The following is a 20041-nucleotide window of genomic DNA, read 5'->3' on the forward strand; positions in this document are numbered from 1 at the left end:
TTTTACAAATTAGTCAAGCTATATATGAGCAAGAAACTTAGGTAGCGTTCGTTTCATGGAATGGAATGGAATGGAATTAGGAAGTTTTTCTTTGTAAAATTGATCTTGGTTGGGGGAGGGAGGAATTTGAAATCCCATGAATTTCTTTAATCAATGAAATTTGTGACTATTTCAACATTCCATTCCATTCCTTCATTAGAGTGAAGGATTTCTAAGGAATGTTGAAATAGTCACAAATTTCATTGATTAAAGAAATTCATGGGATTTCAAATTCCTCCCTCCCCCAACCAAGATCAATTTTACAAAGAAAAACTTCCTAATTCCATTCTATTCCATTCCATGAAACGAACGCTACCTTATTGTTGCAATGAAGATACATACTGATTTAGTATTGCATACAACAAGTTGCCAGAAACTATAAACTACTGATAAAGCGATCGTTTATTGTTGCATATAACAGCTTGCTGAAAAGCTTCATTTGCTCAACTTCCAGCCCAACGATGATCGATAAGCTCCCATCATTTATCGGGCTTGGTAACACATAAAACCTACCTAGTGATGGGATCCCTACACGCCGCATGAAGATGGGTCGGCCCCATCCAAAGTCCACATCATGAATCGGGAGCCTAGTCCAACTAGTTATTATAAGATTCGTGTAGTTATAATTAACCTCCGGCTTTTGACAATGGCGTTGTTCCAGATAATCGAGTGCTGACCTTAGATAATCGTTATTCATCCTTGTTACAGCATCATGGATTTTACTTGCAGCGTACCAGATAGGTTTTGATTGAACGTCGCCTGCTGTCGCTGTAACAGCACCTCTGAAGACAACATTCCCAAAATAGCCAGGTGGAAGTGGCGGTTGTAAACGGTCCCGCCCATCGACTGCAAAGTGGAGCCTGATTTCCGCATTGTCTGGCAGACCACGGGCTTTACACACGCACTTCCAAATATGGGCCGAGAGAATTTCAAAAGAGCTGTAGCGGATCGTGTTACCTTCTTCCTTTGATTTTGCTTTGAGTAGATCGAGTTGGTTTCGCGTTAACTTGAACATTGAGAAGCTGGTTTTGGTTTTATCTAAGGGGGCTTGGAGTGGTGTTGGACCTGGGTGGTATTCGATGTGCTCAAAAACGGGTCGTGGTGGGTCCCGTGCACGGAGGAGGGTCCGGTCTATGAAGGGTGGGAGAGTGATGTCAAGGCCACGAGCCATATCGGACCATGTGTTCATGAAGTGAAAGAAAGACTTCCCATCTGAGACCCGATGATCAAAAGCATATCCTAACGAAACCCCACCACATTTGAAGTAAGTTACCTGCTCAGAGACAATATTACATATATATGTGTATATATATAAGTCGGGGTGGATCAAATGAAAAGATTTTTCTTGTAAGAAGAAAAATAAATTAATCTACCCCCTACATTTTTTTATCAATGGGTATGAATCAAGATTTCATTTGTGTCCACTTTTAATTAATGATTTAATTGATAAGGGTATAATAGACAATTTGATATAGAATATTAATAAATATTATAAACGGTTACTCAAATCTCATTAATACCACCATAATTTCCTCCTTCACCCCCAAATTCATCATCATTAACGTGTTGGGTCCAACACCAATTTTATTATAAGTGACAATTATTTTAAAGTGTTGGGTCCTGCACATATTATATTATGAGTCGCAAAATTATTTAAAAGTGTTAGGCCCTACATCAACACATTTACATAATCATACTCAACTTGATGTGTGTGAAGTGTTGGGACCTACACATATTTTATATGAGTTGCAAAATTGTTTACAAGGGTCCTATACATTCTATACCCTACACTAAAACATTTACTTAATCATAGTTGTTTTTGGTAGAACAATGGAAAATATAGGATTACATGCAGAATTGTTTTTTTGGTAAAGAAAACATTGAATATGTAAAGTGTAAAGGGTCATGATGTTTTGTATTGATTGGTTAGTAAGTTTTCTGTCTTCATGTTAGGCAAAATGATATGTGTAAGGTGCACAACTATGATAGACTCGTTAAATGATTAGGGTTATTTAACTTGAATAGCAAAAATAAAGGGTAGACTTATTAAATGATTTATTCAAATTATCTTTGTACCCTTTATTCTTTTTATTCGTAATTTGTAATTTATTTTCATTTGAACTCTACAATGTACAAGTCAGTTTTAAGTAGAAATAATATATGTAACATGTTTTATACCTGCAAGACCAGCAACGGATATGATTCAAATCCCAGCGAATTATCGACCACCTGAATGAGTTTCAAGTACTCCAATGTGGGTGAAAAGTCATCGAAATCATCGATAACACCATCGGACTCAGCTTCCAAAAACAACACCCCTTGTCCTTGACAATTGATCTCAATCCGGCCATCTTGGTCGCGTTTAAATCGCCCTGCCATTGGATAAAACGCAACCAACACCCTGCTCAAAGCGTCCTTCATCACTTTCGTATCAAAGAAGTTGGGAGCACCATTAGGCCGGTAAAAATACACCGACAGCGTATAAAAGTTAAAAGCAGTGAGATCAAGGCAAGAGTTCCATAGGTGTACCGCTGGTGTCTCCTCCACTGGCCTCACCATCGTCGATTCTCTTACCACCACCTTCATCTGCCTTTTTTCTTCGATTCCAGATGATGTTCTAAAATCCACCCTCAGTCAACAATTTATACATGCCAACATACTTTTTCATCCTACCATATATGAATGTATATTGTAGTGCATTTTATACACCTATACATATGAATCATTATCTACAACAACACAGTTCTTTGTCCAGTGACGATTCCAGAATTTTTCGTCAGTTGGAGCCAAAAGTGGGTCAGGTCAGAAATGATCGGGTTAGAACAAATAAGTCAAAAAACATTAATTCATAGAAAAAAAAAATCGAACTCTTAAAATTATGACATACAAACTACTTTGTAAAACACACCTTTTACATAAAAATACACCTTGAGCAAGAAGCAAAGGCACTTTTTACTACTTTAGTTCTACAAAATTAATATAAATTTGTAACAAATCCAATACTAATGATGTTGTACATGTGTAGTATTTGAGTTACTTAGATTGAGTTAGAAGTACAAAAAGAATGACTGCTGTTTATATCCAAAATATAACTTAGTCACACCTAAGGGTAAGCAAATTATCCACCATAACCGATAACCGAACCATAACTGATAACCTACATAACCAATGGGTATTGTTATGAAGCTTTGTTTAACTGAGGGGGATGGTTAAATCATGCATCATGTGGTGGCGTTGATAGCCGAAAGACAAGGGAATACATACACTAATTGGCCTTTGTAATTGCCAAGTGTTATGTGTCTTATGTCCAAGGCTTGATGCAAAACTACCATCGAGCCGGGGGTCTCACCGGAAGCAGCCTCTCTATTCCTACGGGGTAGAGGTAAGGCTGTCTACATCGTACCCTTCTCAGACCCTACCTTAGCTTTGCTATTGGTGGGATTTACTGAGTATGATGATGATGATGATGAGTAACTATATATATGTTTTTTTACTAAGATAAAAGTATGTTAGTAACAAGATGAAGAATTGAGGTGTTATAATCATATGAATCTTCCGTATAACATTAGAAAATTCCACCGTTCCACTTCGAAGTTTAAGTAGATTTTTTGTTGAGAATTAACTTATTATAATGAATCCTAGATCGGTAGTGTAATCTTAGTTAGGGTTGTAAACGAACTGAATGAACACGAACAAGACCTTGTTCGTGTTCGTGTTCATGTTCGTTTGTTAAAAAATATATGTGTTCGTGAATCGTTCACGAACACTTATCGAACAAGATTTTATGTTTGTGTTCGTTTGTTAAGGAAATGAACTTGTTCGTGTTCGTTTGTGTTTGTTTGTTAATTTTAGGAAACGAATGTTGACGGACAAAAATGAGCACAAACTAATGTTCATGAACACAAATGGAAATAAACGAACACAAACAATCGTTCATGAACAGAATATACAATACACTGACACTTATTAGATATTTAATTTGTCAGAATTTTGATATATTTAAATAAATATAAAAACTAAAAACACTAATGAACTATCGAACACAAGCGAACACGTTACCGAACGTTCACGAACATAAACGAACGAACGCGGCCTTTGTTCATGTTTGTTCATTTAACTAAACGAACAAAATTTCTTGTTTGTGTTCGTTTGTTTAATAAACGAACGAACACAAACGAACTTCTCGCCGAACGGTTCACAAACTGTTCGCCGAACATTTGGTTCGTTTACAGCCCTAATCTTAGTTGTTTTATAAAAAAGACCCAAGCTAAGTCCAGACTGTGCACACCCTTGTTTATTTCGAACTTTACTTGGTTAATTAACTAACATTAACCAAAACCGAACAAATCGACTTTATAATCGATTAACCGTAACCGAAGCTAACGGTTATGATTATGGTCAAAACCGAACCAAACCGACCCATGAACACCCTAATCACACCTAATGGAAACATATAAATACAAAAAGAATTGCTTCTACTTATATCCAAAACATAACTTAAAGATTTAAGAAAGAAATACCTGTGATTTGGTGAGCTTCAGATTATGCGATTTGAAGAGCTGTGATTTGGAGAGAATTGATAGTTTGATTCTTAGTTGATTTTGTCATACTATGAATGGGACATCCTGCAAGTGTGAACCTCTATAAAAATATAAAATATAAATAAATATACAACTCAATGATTGATATCTACACTCGATTTTGATTGGGCCGGAAAAAATATGGGCCATGGTGTTATACATCAGGTCAACGAAGTCAAAGTTGCTATGTTACGTTGTTTTCCCCTACAAGCCGTGATTTTCATGAAGGCCACTATGTTCCATTTATGTTATTTCAATTCCTTTGTTTTCATTTTCCATGCATGTGTCTTTTAACTTTTATTTAATTAAAACCCATGTTTTAGAGATCATGGGTTAGTGGGTCAGTTTGTTTTTTAGTTCCTAAAAATACTCTTATAACTGTTCTCTATATATGATCGGATGAAATGAAAAAAAAGAGGAGAGAGTTTTAGATTATGAACACTTTTGTGTTGATTTTATCTCGTTGGATTATGGGTTAAAATTAATGATCTATGCTAGCTCAACCGTAGCACGTTGGGTAGTGAACTTAGACACGAATTTATAACGGGAGTGGTGATTTCTGTATCTTCGGGAGTGATTCGCAGCCCTACTGTTGGTTTTGGTGGTGTATCTGTATCCAAAACGAACCATAGATCTATCTTTTATTTTACCGTTTTATTTGAACCGGTGATTCGGGGTTTTACTCCTATCGCATGGGCTTGTAGAAAGTATACAAATCTCATCTGTCCTAAAGGGACACCCCCATGGCGTTAGGATTGGCCGATGGTTAAGGTGTGTGTCTCATAACTAAAAAGGTTTAAAGTTCATAACCTGCGGAATGTATGTTGTGTATTTATATTGAAAAATCTAGGAATTATACATATGAATTGAAAGTGACGATGAACAGTAATAATTATTATTTAGGTATTTGTTTTAGCACAGTAATAATTACTATTTAGGTATTTGTTTTAATTGCTTAATAATATATTCATTGATACATTTGATTTTAAAGAGCCAATGAACACTAATGATTATTTTTAGGTATTTGTTTTAATTGTTTTTTTTTTTTTTTTGAACGGCAATTTGTTTTAATTGTTTTTTTCTTTTAACAGCAATTACCTATATATTAATTGAAGGAACAGTAACATCACTAAGTGATGAGTAAATGGTATCGGGTACCGGTATCGGTGTCAAATTTACCAAACCAAGTGTATTTTCGTTATCGGTTCGGCACCGGTATTCATCGGTTTTTACCCTCAAATACCGGTGCTATACCAGTACCGTACCGTACCAAGTACATTCGGTGGTACCCACTTTTGGGGATTTCGGCGACGGTATTTTCGGTACCGGTTGGTACCGAGCTCATCTGATCCTGTAGAAACGTAACAATGCAAGTAACTGCACCGTTTAGATTACTTTTGATACACACAGTAAGTAAACTGTATTTCGTTTGAATGAAGTTTTAGATACACAGCAACTAATTTTGCTTTCTTTTTTGTCATTTTCTGTAATGAATGAATTGTAGCATGTAAAATTAACTTTGATATTTAGATTATTGATAAGCAAATCATATCAAATCCTGTAATCAAACCGGTATCGTATCGGTACCAAATTTACTATACCAAATCATTTTTAGTACCAATTTGGTACAAACTTTTTGGCGTTTTCAGAATCGTTACTTTCGGTTCGACACCGGTCTAGCACCATACCTGTATTTATTGATTTTTATCTTCAAATACCATACCGTATTGTACCGATCATTTTCGGTGCCGGTACCTAATTTCGATGATTTTCCGGATCGGTACATTCGGTGCCGTTACCGGTACCGAGCTCATCCATATTTTAACGTGTTAGCACCGTAATAATTGAACTGAAAACAACCGAATTTCCAACGTGTAGGACGTGTGGGTCCTATTATTATATATTAGGTTATTTAAAATCGCTTTTTTAGGACGGAGTGACTATCTTTACCACGTCATTTTTATTTATGTTTTGATATTCGGTATCTGCTTGCCGTTGCTGACACACGTTTTGCAGTCATTGGGTCCCTGCCGCAACGCGCAGGGGAATCAACTAGTTATAGTTCAAGAAAAATATACAAGCTCATATGTGTTCCTGAGCTTAATAAAGGAAAGAAAAGGGAAGAAAGAAAGTATAAGGATAAAAGAAAGTTTGTCTTTCCAATTTGGAAAGAAACAAAAATTTTCCATTCTCCCACATCTCCGTCTCTTCCTCTCTTTCTTTCTTCCCATCAAAAAAAATCTCTGAAACACCATAACTCTTTTCTTTCCTTTCATATCTCTTCTCTTCTCTTGAAAATAAAACTCTGGAACACCATAACTCTTTTCTTTCCTTCCATAACTCTGTTCCTGAGTAGGGGTCTCACCTGAAGTTCACGATTTTTTTACCAAACAGGTTCGGTTTGAAATTGGTTTGTTTTAGATCAACAAAAGTCAAGACTGAATCTTGTTGAACTAGTTCGGATTTGGAACTGGTTTTGAAGGTGGAAACCGTGGTCACACGTTATCTTACATTGCAATTTGTCATCATGAATGTAAATTGACAACAGACCAATCAAACCACTGGATATTTCTAACTGGTACTATTTTTACACTGAACATGTTAACATGTATACCTTCTCAACTTTTGATAAGCTTAAGTGTTGGATGTTTTCACCTAGCGGTCAATACTCACGATATGATGCAAGGAGCTTATACATTGTCAAAATACACCGATGTAAACACTTAGGTGTTGTTTGTTTTTTAGAGGTAAAATGCCCGCAGTCTGCGGATCACATTTGCAGACATCTGTAGCAGAAGAGGTGGACCAAAGCTCTGCAATCTGCAAGAAGAAGACTGTTTGTTTTGGGTTTAATCTGAAAACAAACTTCAAATAATCATAAAACATACCATACCAGAATTGTGAAAACAAATAATCATAAAACTTCAAATAATCTGAAAACCAACAACAAATAATCTGAAAACAAACTTCAAATAATCATAAAACATACCAGAATTGTGTCGATTTTTGGCTTTGAAGGTCGGATTTGAAGAGGGTGGCCGGCTGTGAAGGGGGTGGCTGGTTGTGAAGTATGGCGGCTGAGGAGGGAGGTGGCTGGGGAATATGGCGGTGATACTGTCGGCGGGGATGATAACATCGGCGGCGGTCAAGAGGGTGTCGGCTGAGGAGGGAGGCGGCTAGGGGAAGATGGTCGTCGGTGGGGAAGAAGACGACGGTGAAGGGGGTGGCGGCTGGGAGGAGAAGGGTGGAGGAGAGGTTCTAGGGTTTTGATAAGAAATGTCTGTTTTTGAGATTAGGAAAAAAGAAGAGGTTGGAAGTGTTGGAGAGAGGGTTGGAAGAGGTGGGAAGACATTAGACCATGTCTGCGTGGGGAAGAGGTTTGAAGACATTTTTTTTAATGAAATGTCTTCTAAAAAAACAAACGGTCTGCAGAGCTAAACGTCTACGCGTGGTCTGCGCAGCGCAGACATAAGAGGCCGGAAAATGTTTTCAAGCCATGTTATGCTACTAAGGTTACATAATCTTTTAAACATCGGTCGCTAATTAAACAACATTATAGCTTAAACACAGATCATCAACCAACCAAAAACTATAACCACCTTAGAAGTGGTTATACATAAATTACTATACTTTAATCGTCAAAACCACCCGTTAACCATAGCCAACCGGACGATCAAATTTTACACGGTAACAACTTTCAATCCCGTAAAAAACAACACTAACTTAGTAAGGACACAATCTAGTTTCTTACACATAGACCACACTATTATAATTTCTTTGAACATTAAATAAATTTCAGTTTTCCTTTGGCTACTGTCTTTTTAACATGTTGAACATGACATAATGCTTTCTGAGTTCCGGTCAACCCTGAACACAAATCATCACCAGCCCCTAAAGTAACAGCAAAATAGAGATAAATAGTGCACAGGAAAGCAAGGAGGGCGAGGGCGGTTAATAGGAAGCGGTGCCGCCTGATAACTGTGGAGAAACTACCCAACTCATTTCCTGTTGTGAAATTCTTTCTGGATGAGTTTGAAGAAAACACTGTTTGAGTTCTCCGGTGAGGTGACGTAATTACACCATCTAGAGCCATTAATCTTGTGCGATATGGTGATTTAACGGCGGCACCGCTACATAACCTGCAGAACCAAGTACTCTAATTTTTCATTAAGCAGAAAGATCCCACAAAATCAAAAGACTCAATTGCACCAAAATGTAACGATTTTTAAACTTTTGTCATTGTGTACAACATACGTTCTTTTTCCCCATTGTATGCGACTTACTTAAATTTTAATGCATTGTATGTAATGACGCCTATGCAGTTAATATCGGTTATATATCGGTTATATCGGTCCCTTAGTAAAATATCGGTGTCAAATATCGGTCAAAATATCGGTACCGATATTATCGGCGATATTGACCAATATTTGACCGATATATCACTGATATTTGACCGATATATCACCGATATTTGACCGATATTACCGATATATCACTGATATATCACTGAATTATTGGTGTTAAATTGTTATATATATAAATTCTGCATTATATTAAAATTACCGATATCCCACCGAGATAACCTATATTTCAAATATCAGTCCTTGACCGATATCCGATATTTTACCGGAATAACTGCATAGAATGACGCTACAACATTGTATTTTACATGCAATTGCATCCAAATGTAAGCATGTTACATACAATAGAAAAAAAAAATTGTATACAATGACCAAAGGTGAAAGCATGTTTACCTTGATGCAATTATTTAAATAAAAATGATACCTCATATGTCAAAAGATAAATGCAGCATTTCACTTGGTACATAGCTTATTTGGCAAATATTTTAAAGTCACATTCAATAAAAAGCACACCAATTAACAATATTTTTCAATTACTATTATACATCAAAAGGGAAAATTTGAACCAGCGGCGTCTGGCTCAACTCGTATCTATCAACTCTATAAAACTGTTTGTAGTTTGAAAGACACTTGCTTAACCAAAAAGGTATACGAACCAGTGGCATTTGGCTCAGCATACTTGCCGCCGCCGCTGCCGCCACCACCACCACCACCACCAACAAGGCAACAACAACAACAACAATAAAGTAGCATGATAAACCACTCAAGAAATCATCCAAATCAAAATGTTGGTCCACCTTTTTTCCGAACAACAGTTCCTAAATTTTCTAGGATCAGTATACCACAAACTACACCCTGCAGGATTTGAACTCCCAACCATTTGGTCGTAGAGCACACCACTTAACCACCAGGTTCTCCCCTTCGGGACAAATGTTGGTCTACTATGATACCAAACCACATCACAAACTTGGTTTTGAAATGCGCGAATCTAAGTAGTTAATGCGGTAAAATATCGGATATCGGTCAAGGACCGATATTTGAGATATCGGTTATCGCGGTGGGATATCGGTAAATTTAATATCATGCTAAATTTATATATATAGCAATTTAACACTAACAATTCAGTATACTCTCCTACCATTAACAAATAAAGTTTTTGCAATTAGCAAAACACTAACAATTGTAGCAAGTAGGAACTTACTAAGACTTAAAACAGTAACAACTAACAATTAAGACTTAAAACACTAATAGCAGCAATAAATAGAAAGACAAATGGTAGAAATAAGTAGGGTACTGATATCGGGAAAATCAGTAATACATCGGTCAATATCGCCAATATTATCAGTACCGATATTTTGCACCAATATCTCGACAGGGGACCGATAACCAATATATCACGGATATATTGAGATATTAACTACATAGGTCTATATTTTTAGATATGGTTGTTTGTCTATTATTTGTTACTGGTGCCGGTGGGTCTCTCTAAAGTCTAAACGGCCTCTATGTCCCTCGGGATAGAGGTAAGATTCTTTGCTATTTGTGGGATTTACTGGGGTTGTTGTAAAAAACATACAGAAAGGGTGAAATAGATCAATGGTTGTCAACTTGTGTTATATTGATTTCTTCACTTAACCTAAAACTATTGATTATAACAGCTTAAAGTAGCTAAAATTCAACATAAAGACCTTCAAATTTAGGCTACAACTGTTGCCGATTGTCAGGATACATATAGATGTTACAGATTTAATAAAAACCCTAAATTAGTAATCGATCATACGCACAAAGAGCCGGCAATTATGAACCCTAAATTTGCAAATACAATTTGTATAGCACAATCGGAAACAAGAATCATATCACGTATACAATAAGAATAATAATATATGAAATTGTGGATGAATGAAAAAGGAAAATGGGGAGAAAAGGTGATACCTGAATCAGAAAATGAGAATGACGGTTGATGGCAACAGAATAATATTATTATGATAATTTATTTATTATTATTGTACTTTTGCAGGCACATCGAGGAAGATGGTATTTAATGAACAACCGAAAGCATCTTCGTTCTACAAGGTTTACGAATATTAGGGGGGTGTTTGGGTCATTGCAGGGGCCTAAAACAATATGATTTGAGTTTAGGGGGTGTTTGGTTTCATAACACACGTGGACCAACCCGACCCGGCTAAGTGACCAAGTCAATCTGTCAATGTATACACGGGCAAGGTGGGTGACCGTCCAAGGCCCACTCTCCGATCTAGCCCATAATTTTCTACACTTTAAAGAGTTAAGATCAGGTACAAACTATCTTAACTCTAAAAACGGTGAGAACAGATCTGAGTCGTCTATATATTTAATCAATGATTGGTATTGATTACACATCAAGCCCTTGGTAATTTAATCAATGATTGGTATTGATTACACATCAAGCTTTTGGTGTTAATAATGTCTAATACTAGCTTCAAAGGTATTTTAGTAATTGTGTTATTATATTAAATATCAGGATTAAGGTTAAAATTTTCTTATGTTGACTTTTTCCTACTATTTCCACCATTTTTTTAGAGTAAATTACAAAACTCGTCTTTTATGTATGCTACTTATTAAAAACTGTGTCATTTTCCTTTAATAATTACAAAAATCGTACTCGATGTTTGCAAACCCTTGCACATTATGTCATTTAACCCTAACCCAATTACTTTCTATGGTTAAATATGACCAATTAGACCCCACATAAGGGTATTTTGATCATTTTACATGTTCAATTATTATTTTTAAATAAAACCAATTTAATCCCACCTAACCCACCATCAATAAACACAGTCCAATCTTCTTCCCCTTTTATCATTGACTTTCTCATTCAAGATTAGATCTTGTTCTATCTTCATTGGTTCTTCAGCGCTCACTAGATTTTTTGGGGTGGGGAGGGGGGTTAGGTTTTTTAATTTTTTTTTTAGGGTGGGAGGGGGGTGGTTTAGGTTTTTTTTTTAGGTTTTTGGGTGGGGTGAAGGCAGGTGTTTAGGTTTTGGGTGGTGGTATAATGGGTTTAGGTTTTAACTTATTGGACATTTGTCACTCTATAAACCTTCTTATACTTCTTACAATTAGGAGGTTTTTGTAGAATAACTTAACCCTTATTTTTATATTTGTAGAATTATTTTTAAGTACATTTGTAATTCAAGTTATAGGTATAATCATATTTATATACTATTAATTTGTAACATTTGTATGCATGTATGGTTGTAAATTGTGTTTAAGTGGTTGTACCCTAATCAAATAATAGTTTCATTATCTTACAAAATTCAATCGATTTGATATAGGGATGAGCATTTGGTACCGGGTACCGGTACCGAATCGTACCGGGTATATTCGATACTGGTACCCAATTTCCCCTTTTTCCGGTACCGGTACCGTACCAATCTTACCAAATTCAATCGATTTGATATAGGGATGAGCATTTGGTACCGGGTACCGGTACCGTACCGAACTGTACCGGGTATATTCGGTACCGGTACCCATTTTCCCCTTTTTTCGGTACCGGTACGGTACCGATATTTATGGGTAAAACACCGGTAAATACTGGTACCGTACCAGTACCAGTACCGAACCGGTGTATTCAGTACCGGTACCCACTTTTCTCGTTTTTCGGTACCGGTACTTGCGGTAACAAACGGTTACCGTGCTCATCCCTGATTTGATCCGTTCAAGTAGTAGTTATAATTAAAAACAATCAAGTTGCAAAACTCGTTTTTTTTTTAACTTAATCCATTCATGCGTCTCCCCCGTTTTTTTTCTTCTCAATTTCGTATCCTCCAAAAAAGGAGTGGATTGCGAACAGAAATTGTTATATATTGCTTTTCCGTCTCACCGATTTTGCCTCTCCTTCAACAGCTGAAGCTACCCTAATTTGCTGTCAATAGTTTCTATTTGACATAACTGTAATTTGTAAGTGAATAACAGAAGTTAGTTCGAAAGTTGGGTTTGGCGGAATCACATGATATATTTTTGAAATGAAAATTAGGTGTTCAGTTTGAGTTTGGCGGAATCACATGATATATTTTTGAAATGAAATTGAAGTGTACGGTTTGAGTTTGGCGGAATCACATGATATATTTTTGAAATGAAATTGAAGTGTTCGGTTTGAGTTGGGCGTGTTGAAATGTGCGCCAACAAATCAAGTTTCTGCTTCGGAGGTTAAGACACATGTTTCCAAGGTACGCTTGTTATATATATTACTAGACGTGATTAGGCTCGTGAACATAATCAAGTTTGTTAAAATGCTACAAATTGCTTGTTAAATAAGAATCAAGTTAAAATCTCTCACTCTACACCCGCCAAATTACATCACTACATCTCGAATATTAAAATCTCTCTACCTATCCCAGTTTAAGCCTTAACCGACCCGCCAAATTAGATCTACTTTTAAGCCACAAAAACAAGTTTCTTTTATAACATCAATCGCACACAAGAAGGGAATGTGGTTATTATTAAACTTCTTATCGTTTCTAACTTTTCAAATCTCCCAAATGGTAGTAAAAAACACAACCTCAATTATCATTTTCCAGTCCGTTGATCTGGTCATATTCGAAGCCAAACGAAGAAGATCGTGAAGATGCACTTGGTATATATATAGTTTATTAAAGTTATAGAAAAATGTTTACGAGGATTTTTTTAATGAAAGGACCACTGACAGACAACATCTATCAGGACGAACTCAATCCCATCACGTATCACGCTAGATATGTACTAGCAAACGTTTGATAAACGTTTGAAGAAAATATGATATCCAATGAGTTGTGAAGGTTATAGTAGGTTTTATAGAAGACTTTAACCAATGAAATACAACAATTTAGAAATTAAATATGACATCCAATGAATTGTAAGAATCAATGACAACTCACGATTTTCTTATTAAATGAAGTATAGAAAAATCTTCAAATTCAAGTTGAGACTCATCGCCACGTCCTTCGCACTCGCGCTCCTTCCAACCCGCTTATTAATCCAAACACATCCAGTCTTCTGGAGCAGGGAATGTGCATAATCTGAACTGTTAAGTGTTTTCTAGTGTAAAAAATAATAACTAAAAACTTATTATGCCAGATGGTATATGAACGAATACTCAATAGTTTCTATAAGTGGCAAAACGGATGGGTCAGGAATGTGGAATCAATAATGGATTAAAACATATGCTGGTCGAAACGAGCAAATTTTTTAGACAAATCAAAACAGGTCGGGTTGACCCCATAGTATTTTTTTTTTTTTTTTTTTTGCCTCTTGCATTAACGTTATAAATAATTGATAACTAAATATGATTTTAAACACTGCTATTACAAAAATGATCCACTATTTTTACTTAAATGATCCGTTCAAACTGTATACCTTTAGTTAAATTGTACGCCTTTAGTCAAATTTTCCAGTTTACCCGTTCGACCCATTAGCATAAACTAACCCCTAAATCAACCCATTTACCAACGAAAACTCAATCACGCGTCCATTGTATTCACTAATCTATGGGGGTGTCTGGGATTGCTATAAGCGGATAAAACAGTTTTAATAAGCAAAAACCCAAAAACACCCCAAAGTTCATGAACCCCATACCCAATATGCACACAAGTAAGATAAAACGTAAGGAATGTTGAGAAATTCACAACATGATGCATTTTAGTATATATATATATATATATATATATATATATATATATATATATATATATATATATATAGAGTAAGGTTAACATACAAAAAGCCTTATCATACATCACGTAGGAGACAATGGTAACCGTTGGATCAGAGGTATAATCACGCATGGGACCACATAATTACACATGGGACCACATAATCACGCATGGGACCACATAATCACGCATGGGATTATAATCACGCACGTTCTATGATAATAACGCACGTTATATTTTTTGTCATGTATGTTAATGTAGGTTAAGCCTTGAAGTACATTATACTTTCTCTCTCTCTCTCTCTCTCTATATATATATATATATATAACAGCTTCACGTATAAATATGATACCTTGTTAGTAGTAAATTCCTTCTTATGAATATTAGTATGTGAAAAAAAAGAGGTTTAGAGAAGATGAGACCTGATAAGAATCTCGGACCATATCATGTCAAAAGATGCCAAAGCCTTCAATTGCAACCTGGATAGCGCAGTGGTAAGCACATGAGTCCTCCTAACAGAGTTCTCGGGTCCGAATCGCTACCACTGGTTTTTTGCCTTTAACCTCTTTGAAGACCACCTACCCAGCACAAGTTGCGTTTTACCTGATCCCATTGGTTAACACGGTATTGGCGAAAATCTGTTAGTTTACCAGTAACGGGTTCTCACGGTCACAAGAAAAAATGCCTTCAATTGCAGAAGATATTTATCCATCGTGTTTGGGCACAAATATCCCTCATCGTAAACAATCAGAAGTGGGTGAAGAATACACAAGTAGGACCCAGGGGCGGACCTACCCCAGCGTGGGTGGGCGGTGCACCCCTTGAAAAAAAAATAGTGTATATTTTAGGCAAAAAAACCCGACCGCACCCCTTGAAAATATGGTTGAACGCCTTCATCCGCACCCCTTGAAAAAAAATCCTGGGTCCGCCACTGGTAGGACCGTGAGATGTGGTTTATTACGATTATCTTAACAAAAATAAGTACCAACTACCATGTAAAAAATGGTTTACCTCATCAACATTGTGGCACAATTCAAGAATAAAAGGTATCAGCTTTAACTAACTCTCGGGGCGAAAACACCATTATATTAACACATAAAAGTTATAAAAAAAAAAGTGGCATGTAAATTAGTTGCAGACTTGCAGGAATCACCTTCAAAACGAAGAGCATATCGAGTCTCCCTGAATCTTCATGTCTTCAAATGTTACCAAAGCAATTAATAGCACGTCTTTATCACCTCAATGATACATTTAACTCTTCAAAGAATTCGACTTCAAAAAAAATATTATTGCAAAATACCATGGAATTAACACCAAGAAAAACAACTTACCTTTAAAGAGGACCATGCTTCACTAGGAATAAACTGTAACTAAAAAATCGTGCCGTTAATATTTAATATTCAAATAAATGCATAGACAAGAACCCTCAGATTATACATGTATTATTCCTGCAAAACTTTTCTAAATTATCTCATCAACTAAATTACAGAAGCTGCAGAAAGTATGCAGTGAGACATGCTAATTATACAACAAGGCAACCGTACATTAGCATTCGTTTTTCAACTTTTCGTTCTGTTTTTGGTTGGTTGCTGACAAGGCCCAGGAATATCGATAATGATGTCATACTAAACAGCTTCATTAGAAGGCCATAAACGGGTCAAGAGGTAACGTAGAAGAACTGGACCCCACAAGCCCGATAGAGAATTAGAATGAAAAACGTTGACCCGAAGCCAATTTATTCCTCAAAATCATGTGTACAACATATCTTTTCTAGAAGTATGGGCCAATCGTCCCCAAGCTGCTTACGGTTAAGCTCCATAGCAACCGTAAAGTCTAGCAAATTTACTAACCGCTTCGGTTTCTGTTCCTGTTCCTGTTCTAGTTCTTGCATTTGATGATGATGACCCGGCAAAACATCGTTTACGGGTTGAATAAGATTCAGGTGCTTGACCGAATCATTTTGCGTTGGCTTGTGAACGGATGATCTAGATCCATTTAGTTCAACACATGACCTAATCAAACCCTTTAAATAAACATCTAATCCCCTGTTTAACACGTTTGCACAATCCATCGACACATGTTGAATCCCATGGAATGTGGTAATTTGCTCCATACGTTCCTTTAACGTTGTTGTGTCTAACAAACCGTCAATATGCAGCACACCAACACATTTACTATTATTTCCCATGTGGGTCCCACCTATAGTGATAGGAAAATGCGGTACCCCGAGTGGAGCATGTATGATTTTCCCATCTGTTTTACATAATGGTTCGGTCTGTTCTACTCGATTTACGCTCACAAGTGCACCGTTTTCCGCTTGTTTCATGAGTTCTTGATGATTAGAGGAAGAAGATTCCCCGTTCTCCACAACACAAAAATCACCCGTTTGCGGGGTAGACGATGAAAAAGGAGTGAAATTTGTCGACCCATTTGGCCCGAGAGCACTTTTACGGTCAACAACTCTTCGATCACGGGCTCCGGTTCTTGCTTTTCGTACGGATGGAGGAAGAATATCACCATTGGCCAAATTTAACGGACTTGTAACACGGGTTACAACTGGAACCGACCCGTTTTCATGGTAAACAACATCTAAAGGTTTTTTACTTCCAACCGTTACTAACCAAGCATTCTTCAAAACAGCACAAATCAACTGATTATGCAGTCGGATATTATCTTTCCCGATCGTCGTCAAACAAAGCTTATCGAACTCACGTTTGCTCAACTTCAAACTCAAAAACCGATTCAAGTAATCAAAATACCGGTTCGATCTCTCCATCCCAAGCTTCTTAACCAACTGACCTTTAACTTCCACAAGATTGATCCATGAATGCTGCTTCGGCGGTTGCATTTCTCAACCCGAAAATCCCATAAAACACTCACACAACAATCAATTTCCAACTTCACTAACCAAAAATTTAAAAATCCCAACCCCTAATATCTCCAACTAATTTAGGGTTCTACTTCATCTACAAAAATCCCATCCTCAGAAACAATCTTGATCCATTTAATAAGAATAAAACCATACACACCCATGTAACAAACACTGATCTTGATTATCTTTGAATCAACTAACTCTCCCTCCAAAACCAAAATTTCCCAAATTATTTACATTCCAAATTAACCCAAAAATCACTCAACTAAACTGGTCCCAAGTTCAACAACTTTTTACAAAAATTCCCAAAAAGGGAACTCAAAAAGCCACAAATTAATCAAAAAAAGTGAACTCTTTTCAAGATTCCCATCAGCAATTTCAAGATTGAAACTTTTGAATAAGTATTAACAATAAACAACAATGGGAAACTCTGACCTTATCATTAACACTTCAAAATTGAGATTCAAAAACTGAAGTCTTTGATTTCACAATCTGAAATTGGTGTCGCCGCATTTATGTTTTTCCGGCTTATTTTGTGTCAGTGTCGCCGGAATTAGACGCCGGCGAGGCCTCTTTGTATCTCTTTGATCTCTGTTTTCCGGTACCCCATACACACACACACTCTTTCTCTCTCCTCTTTCTCTCTCTAGACTGATACAGAACTCGTTTTTGTGTCTGTGTAACGAGGGTCATTTGAGTTGCTAATTACCCTCTTGCTTTGTTCATGTATACACAAACCATCCCCTAATTTTTACTTGCATGGTGCTAAGCGGGTCATGTTCATGGGTTGATGGGTTTAATCTGACTTGACCTGAACCCAGAAACTCTAAACAAACATGAACAAGACACGAAAACGAAAATAGTGTCAGATGTATGAACCTGACCACGACACAAATATTTGCGGGTAGATCCGAACTCAACCCGTTTAACATTGGTTTTTTTTTTCATATTAATAGTTTAAAGTAAAAAAATTTACGGCAAAAAAATACAAATGTATACAAAAAAGTACATTTTAATTATAAAATTTTATATCAATTTCTCCTTTAGGTTATAACTATGACGTAAAATACCCAACCATTTTAAATTTAACTTACGACAATAAAAAGACACATAAGAACAAATAAAATATAAATAAGCTAAACGGGTCAATCCGCCAACCCAATGGGTGGACACGAACCCAACCTGTTTAACTAAATGGGTTTGCGGATTCAACCTAAAACTAACCATGGTCTCGTTTAGACTAAATTTAAACCCGCAAATTTCATGTCAGATTCATTTTGTGTCAGAAATTCACACCCCTTATTACAACTCTATAAGTTTATATATATTTTCATAGTCGTAAAAAACAATAGACAAGATAAATAAAAGAATCATATTTTTCATAATTTTTATTACATAATGGATTATGATATGGTTTCAGCAATTAATCGTTCGATAGAAAAGATGAAGAAACTAGAAGAATACACAGAGAACTATTTTATTTATTTCATTCATATTCATAACATAATAATACAAACACCGTATATAACTCAAAAGGAGCATGTATAGAAATGAATACTAACGTCGGAGGGTGTGGGAGGGCGTCACCCCGTCACCTCACCACCGATAGCGTTCTCGGGACGCCACCACCCGTACTGACCAATTTAAAGGGGGCCGCTATAGGTCTCTCGCCAGCATGGTAACAAAGAAAAATTGACAAGATCGAGGTGGCTTTGGTCAAAAGTTACTATTGAACGGTAACATTATAATTAAAAAAAATTAATTTCAAATTTTATAAATTTCACCTATAAATACCCCACTTTTTCCATAATTTTCATCCCTTCTACCTCAATCTTTATACAAAATCTCTACACTTTTTTTATATAATCACACAGTGTTTCCCAACAACCAAAACCCGTGGGATCCGACCCATCCGTTTTGGCAGAGTGCGCCAAACAACGAGCAAGAAGACCGTTATCGAGGCAAGTCTCAACAAAATAATCTCGATGAAGGAAAAAGAGCAAGAACTAAAAATGAAAAAACAAATCCAGAAAGACATGATATTTCTCGCGAAAGACTTTTCACATCTAGCGAAAGAGGACTGAGTCATTTTGGAGGCTCGTAAGGCACACATTCGGACGAAATATATGTAGTTTTTATTTTCTAGTACTTTATTTTTTAACTTTGCATTTTTTAGGACTTTGTAATATTTTTTTTTTAATGAAATTATGTTTTTTTTTTATTTTCTAGTTATTAAAATTGGCATTTGATTTAAAAAAATAAAATATATAAATAAAAATAATAATTAGATAATGATGACGAGTGCTTTATCCCACACCCTGTAAGTTAACGGTGTGTTCCCGAGTTAAAAATCCCTCCCCTTCCCTCCCCTCCCCTCCCCTCACCTCCATGTCTTTCCAAATTGGAAAGACTATTTTCAGGCAAAAAAAACCCCATTTTCCCTCCCCTCCCCCTGTTAAGTGGATCTCTGGAACACCATTTTCCCTCCCATCCCCTCCCCTCCCCCTGTTAAATAGATCT

The 20041-nt window shown here is 36.4% G+C and overlaps 3 protein-coding genes across 8 annotated transcripts; all 3 read right to left on the bottom strand.

Annotated features, from left to right (window-relative positions):
• Nucleotides 1-4650, bottom strand: LOC110941922 (shikimate O-hydroxycinnamoyltransferase). Of its 4 annotated transcripts, none has more exons than XM_022183613.2 (4): nt 4560-4650; nt 2218-2656; nt 356-1312; nt 1-36 (listed from the first exon to the last, which is right to left on the bottom strand). In XM_022183613.2, exons 2-3 carry the CDS (start codon nt 2623-2625, stop codon nt 416-418), a joined length of 1305 nt encoding a protein of 434 aa, XP_022039305.1. In that variant the 5' UTR covers nt 2626-2656; nt 4560-4650; the 3' UTR covers nt 1-36; nt 356-415. The 4 variants fall into 4 exon arrangements, with proteins under 4 accessions (XP_022039305.1, XP_035846187.1, XP_035846188.1 ...); XM_035990294.1 differs by having other exon boundaries at nt 2218-2768; nt 4560-4648; XM_035990295.1 differs by having other exon boundaries at nt 2218-2708; nt 4560-4638.
• Nucleotides 4651-8193: 3543 nt separating this feature from the next.
• LOC110941923 lies at nt 8194-11067 on the bottom strand. Of its 3 annotated transcripts, none has more exons than XM_022183614.2 (2): nt 10913-11067; nt 8194-8758 (listed from the first exon to the last, which is right to left on the bottom strand). In XM_022183614.2, exon 2 carries the CDS (start codon nt 8710-8712, stop codon nt 8404-8406), a length of 309 nt encoding a protein of 102 aa, XP_022039306.1. In that variant the 5' UTR covers nt 8713-8758; nt 10913-11067; the 3' UTR covers nt 8194-8403. The 3 variants fall into 3 exon arrangements, with proteins under 3 accessions (XP_022039306.1, XP_035846190.1, XP_035846189.1); XM_035990297.1 differs by having other exon boundaries at nt 8194-8766; nt 10913-11064; XM_035990296.1 differs by having other exon boundaries at nt 8194-8775; nt 10913-11064.
• A 5317-nt stretch (nt 11068-16384) lies between these two features.
• LOC110943980 lies at nt 16385-17497 on the bottom strand. Its single transcript, XM_022185708.1, has one exon. The coding sequence runs from the start codon at nt 17495-17497 to the stop codon at nt 16385-16387; it is 1113 nt and encodes a 370-aa protein (XP_022041400.1).
• Between the last annotated feature and the right edge of the window lie 2544 nt (nt 17498-20041).

This window comes from Helianthus annuus, chromosome 5, assembly GCF_002127325.2.
Source record: "Helianthus annuus cultivar XRQ/B chromosome 5, HanXRQr2.0-SUNRISE, whole genome shotgun sequence".
Classification (NCBI taxonomy): domain Eukaryota; kingdom Viridiplantae; phylum Streptophyta; class Magnoliopsida; order Asterales; family Asteraceae; genus Helianthus; species Helianthus annuus.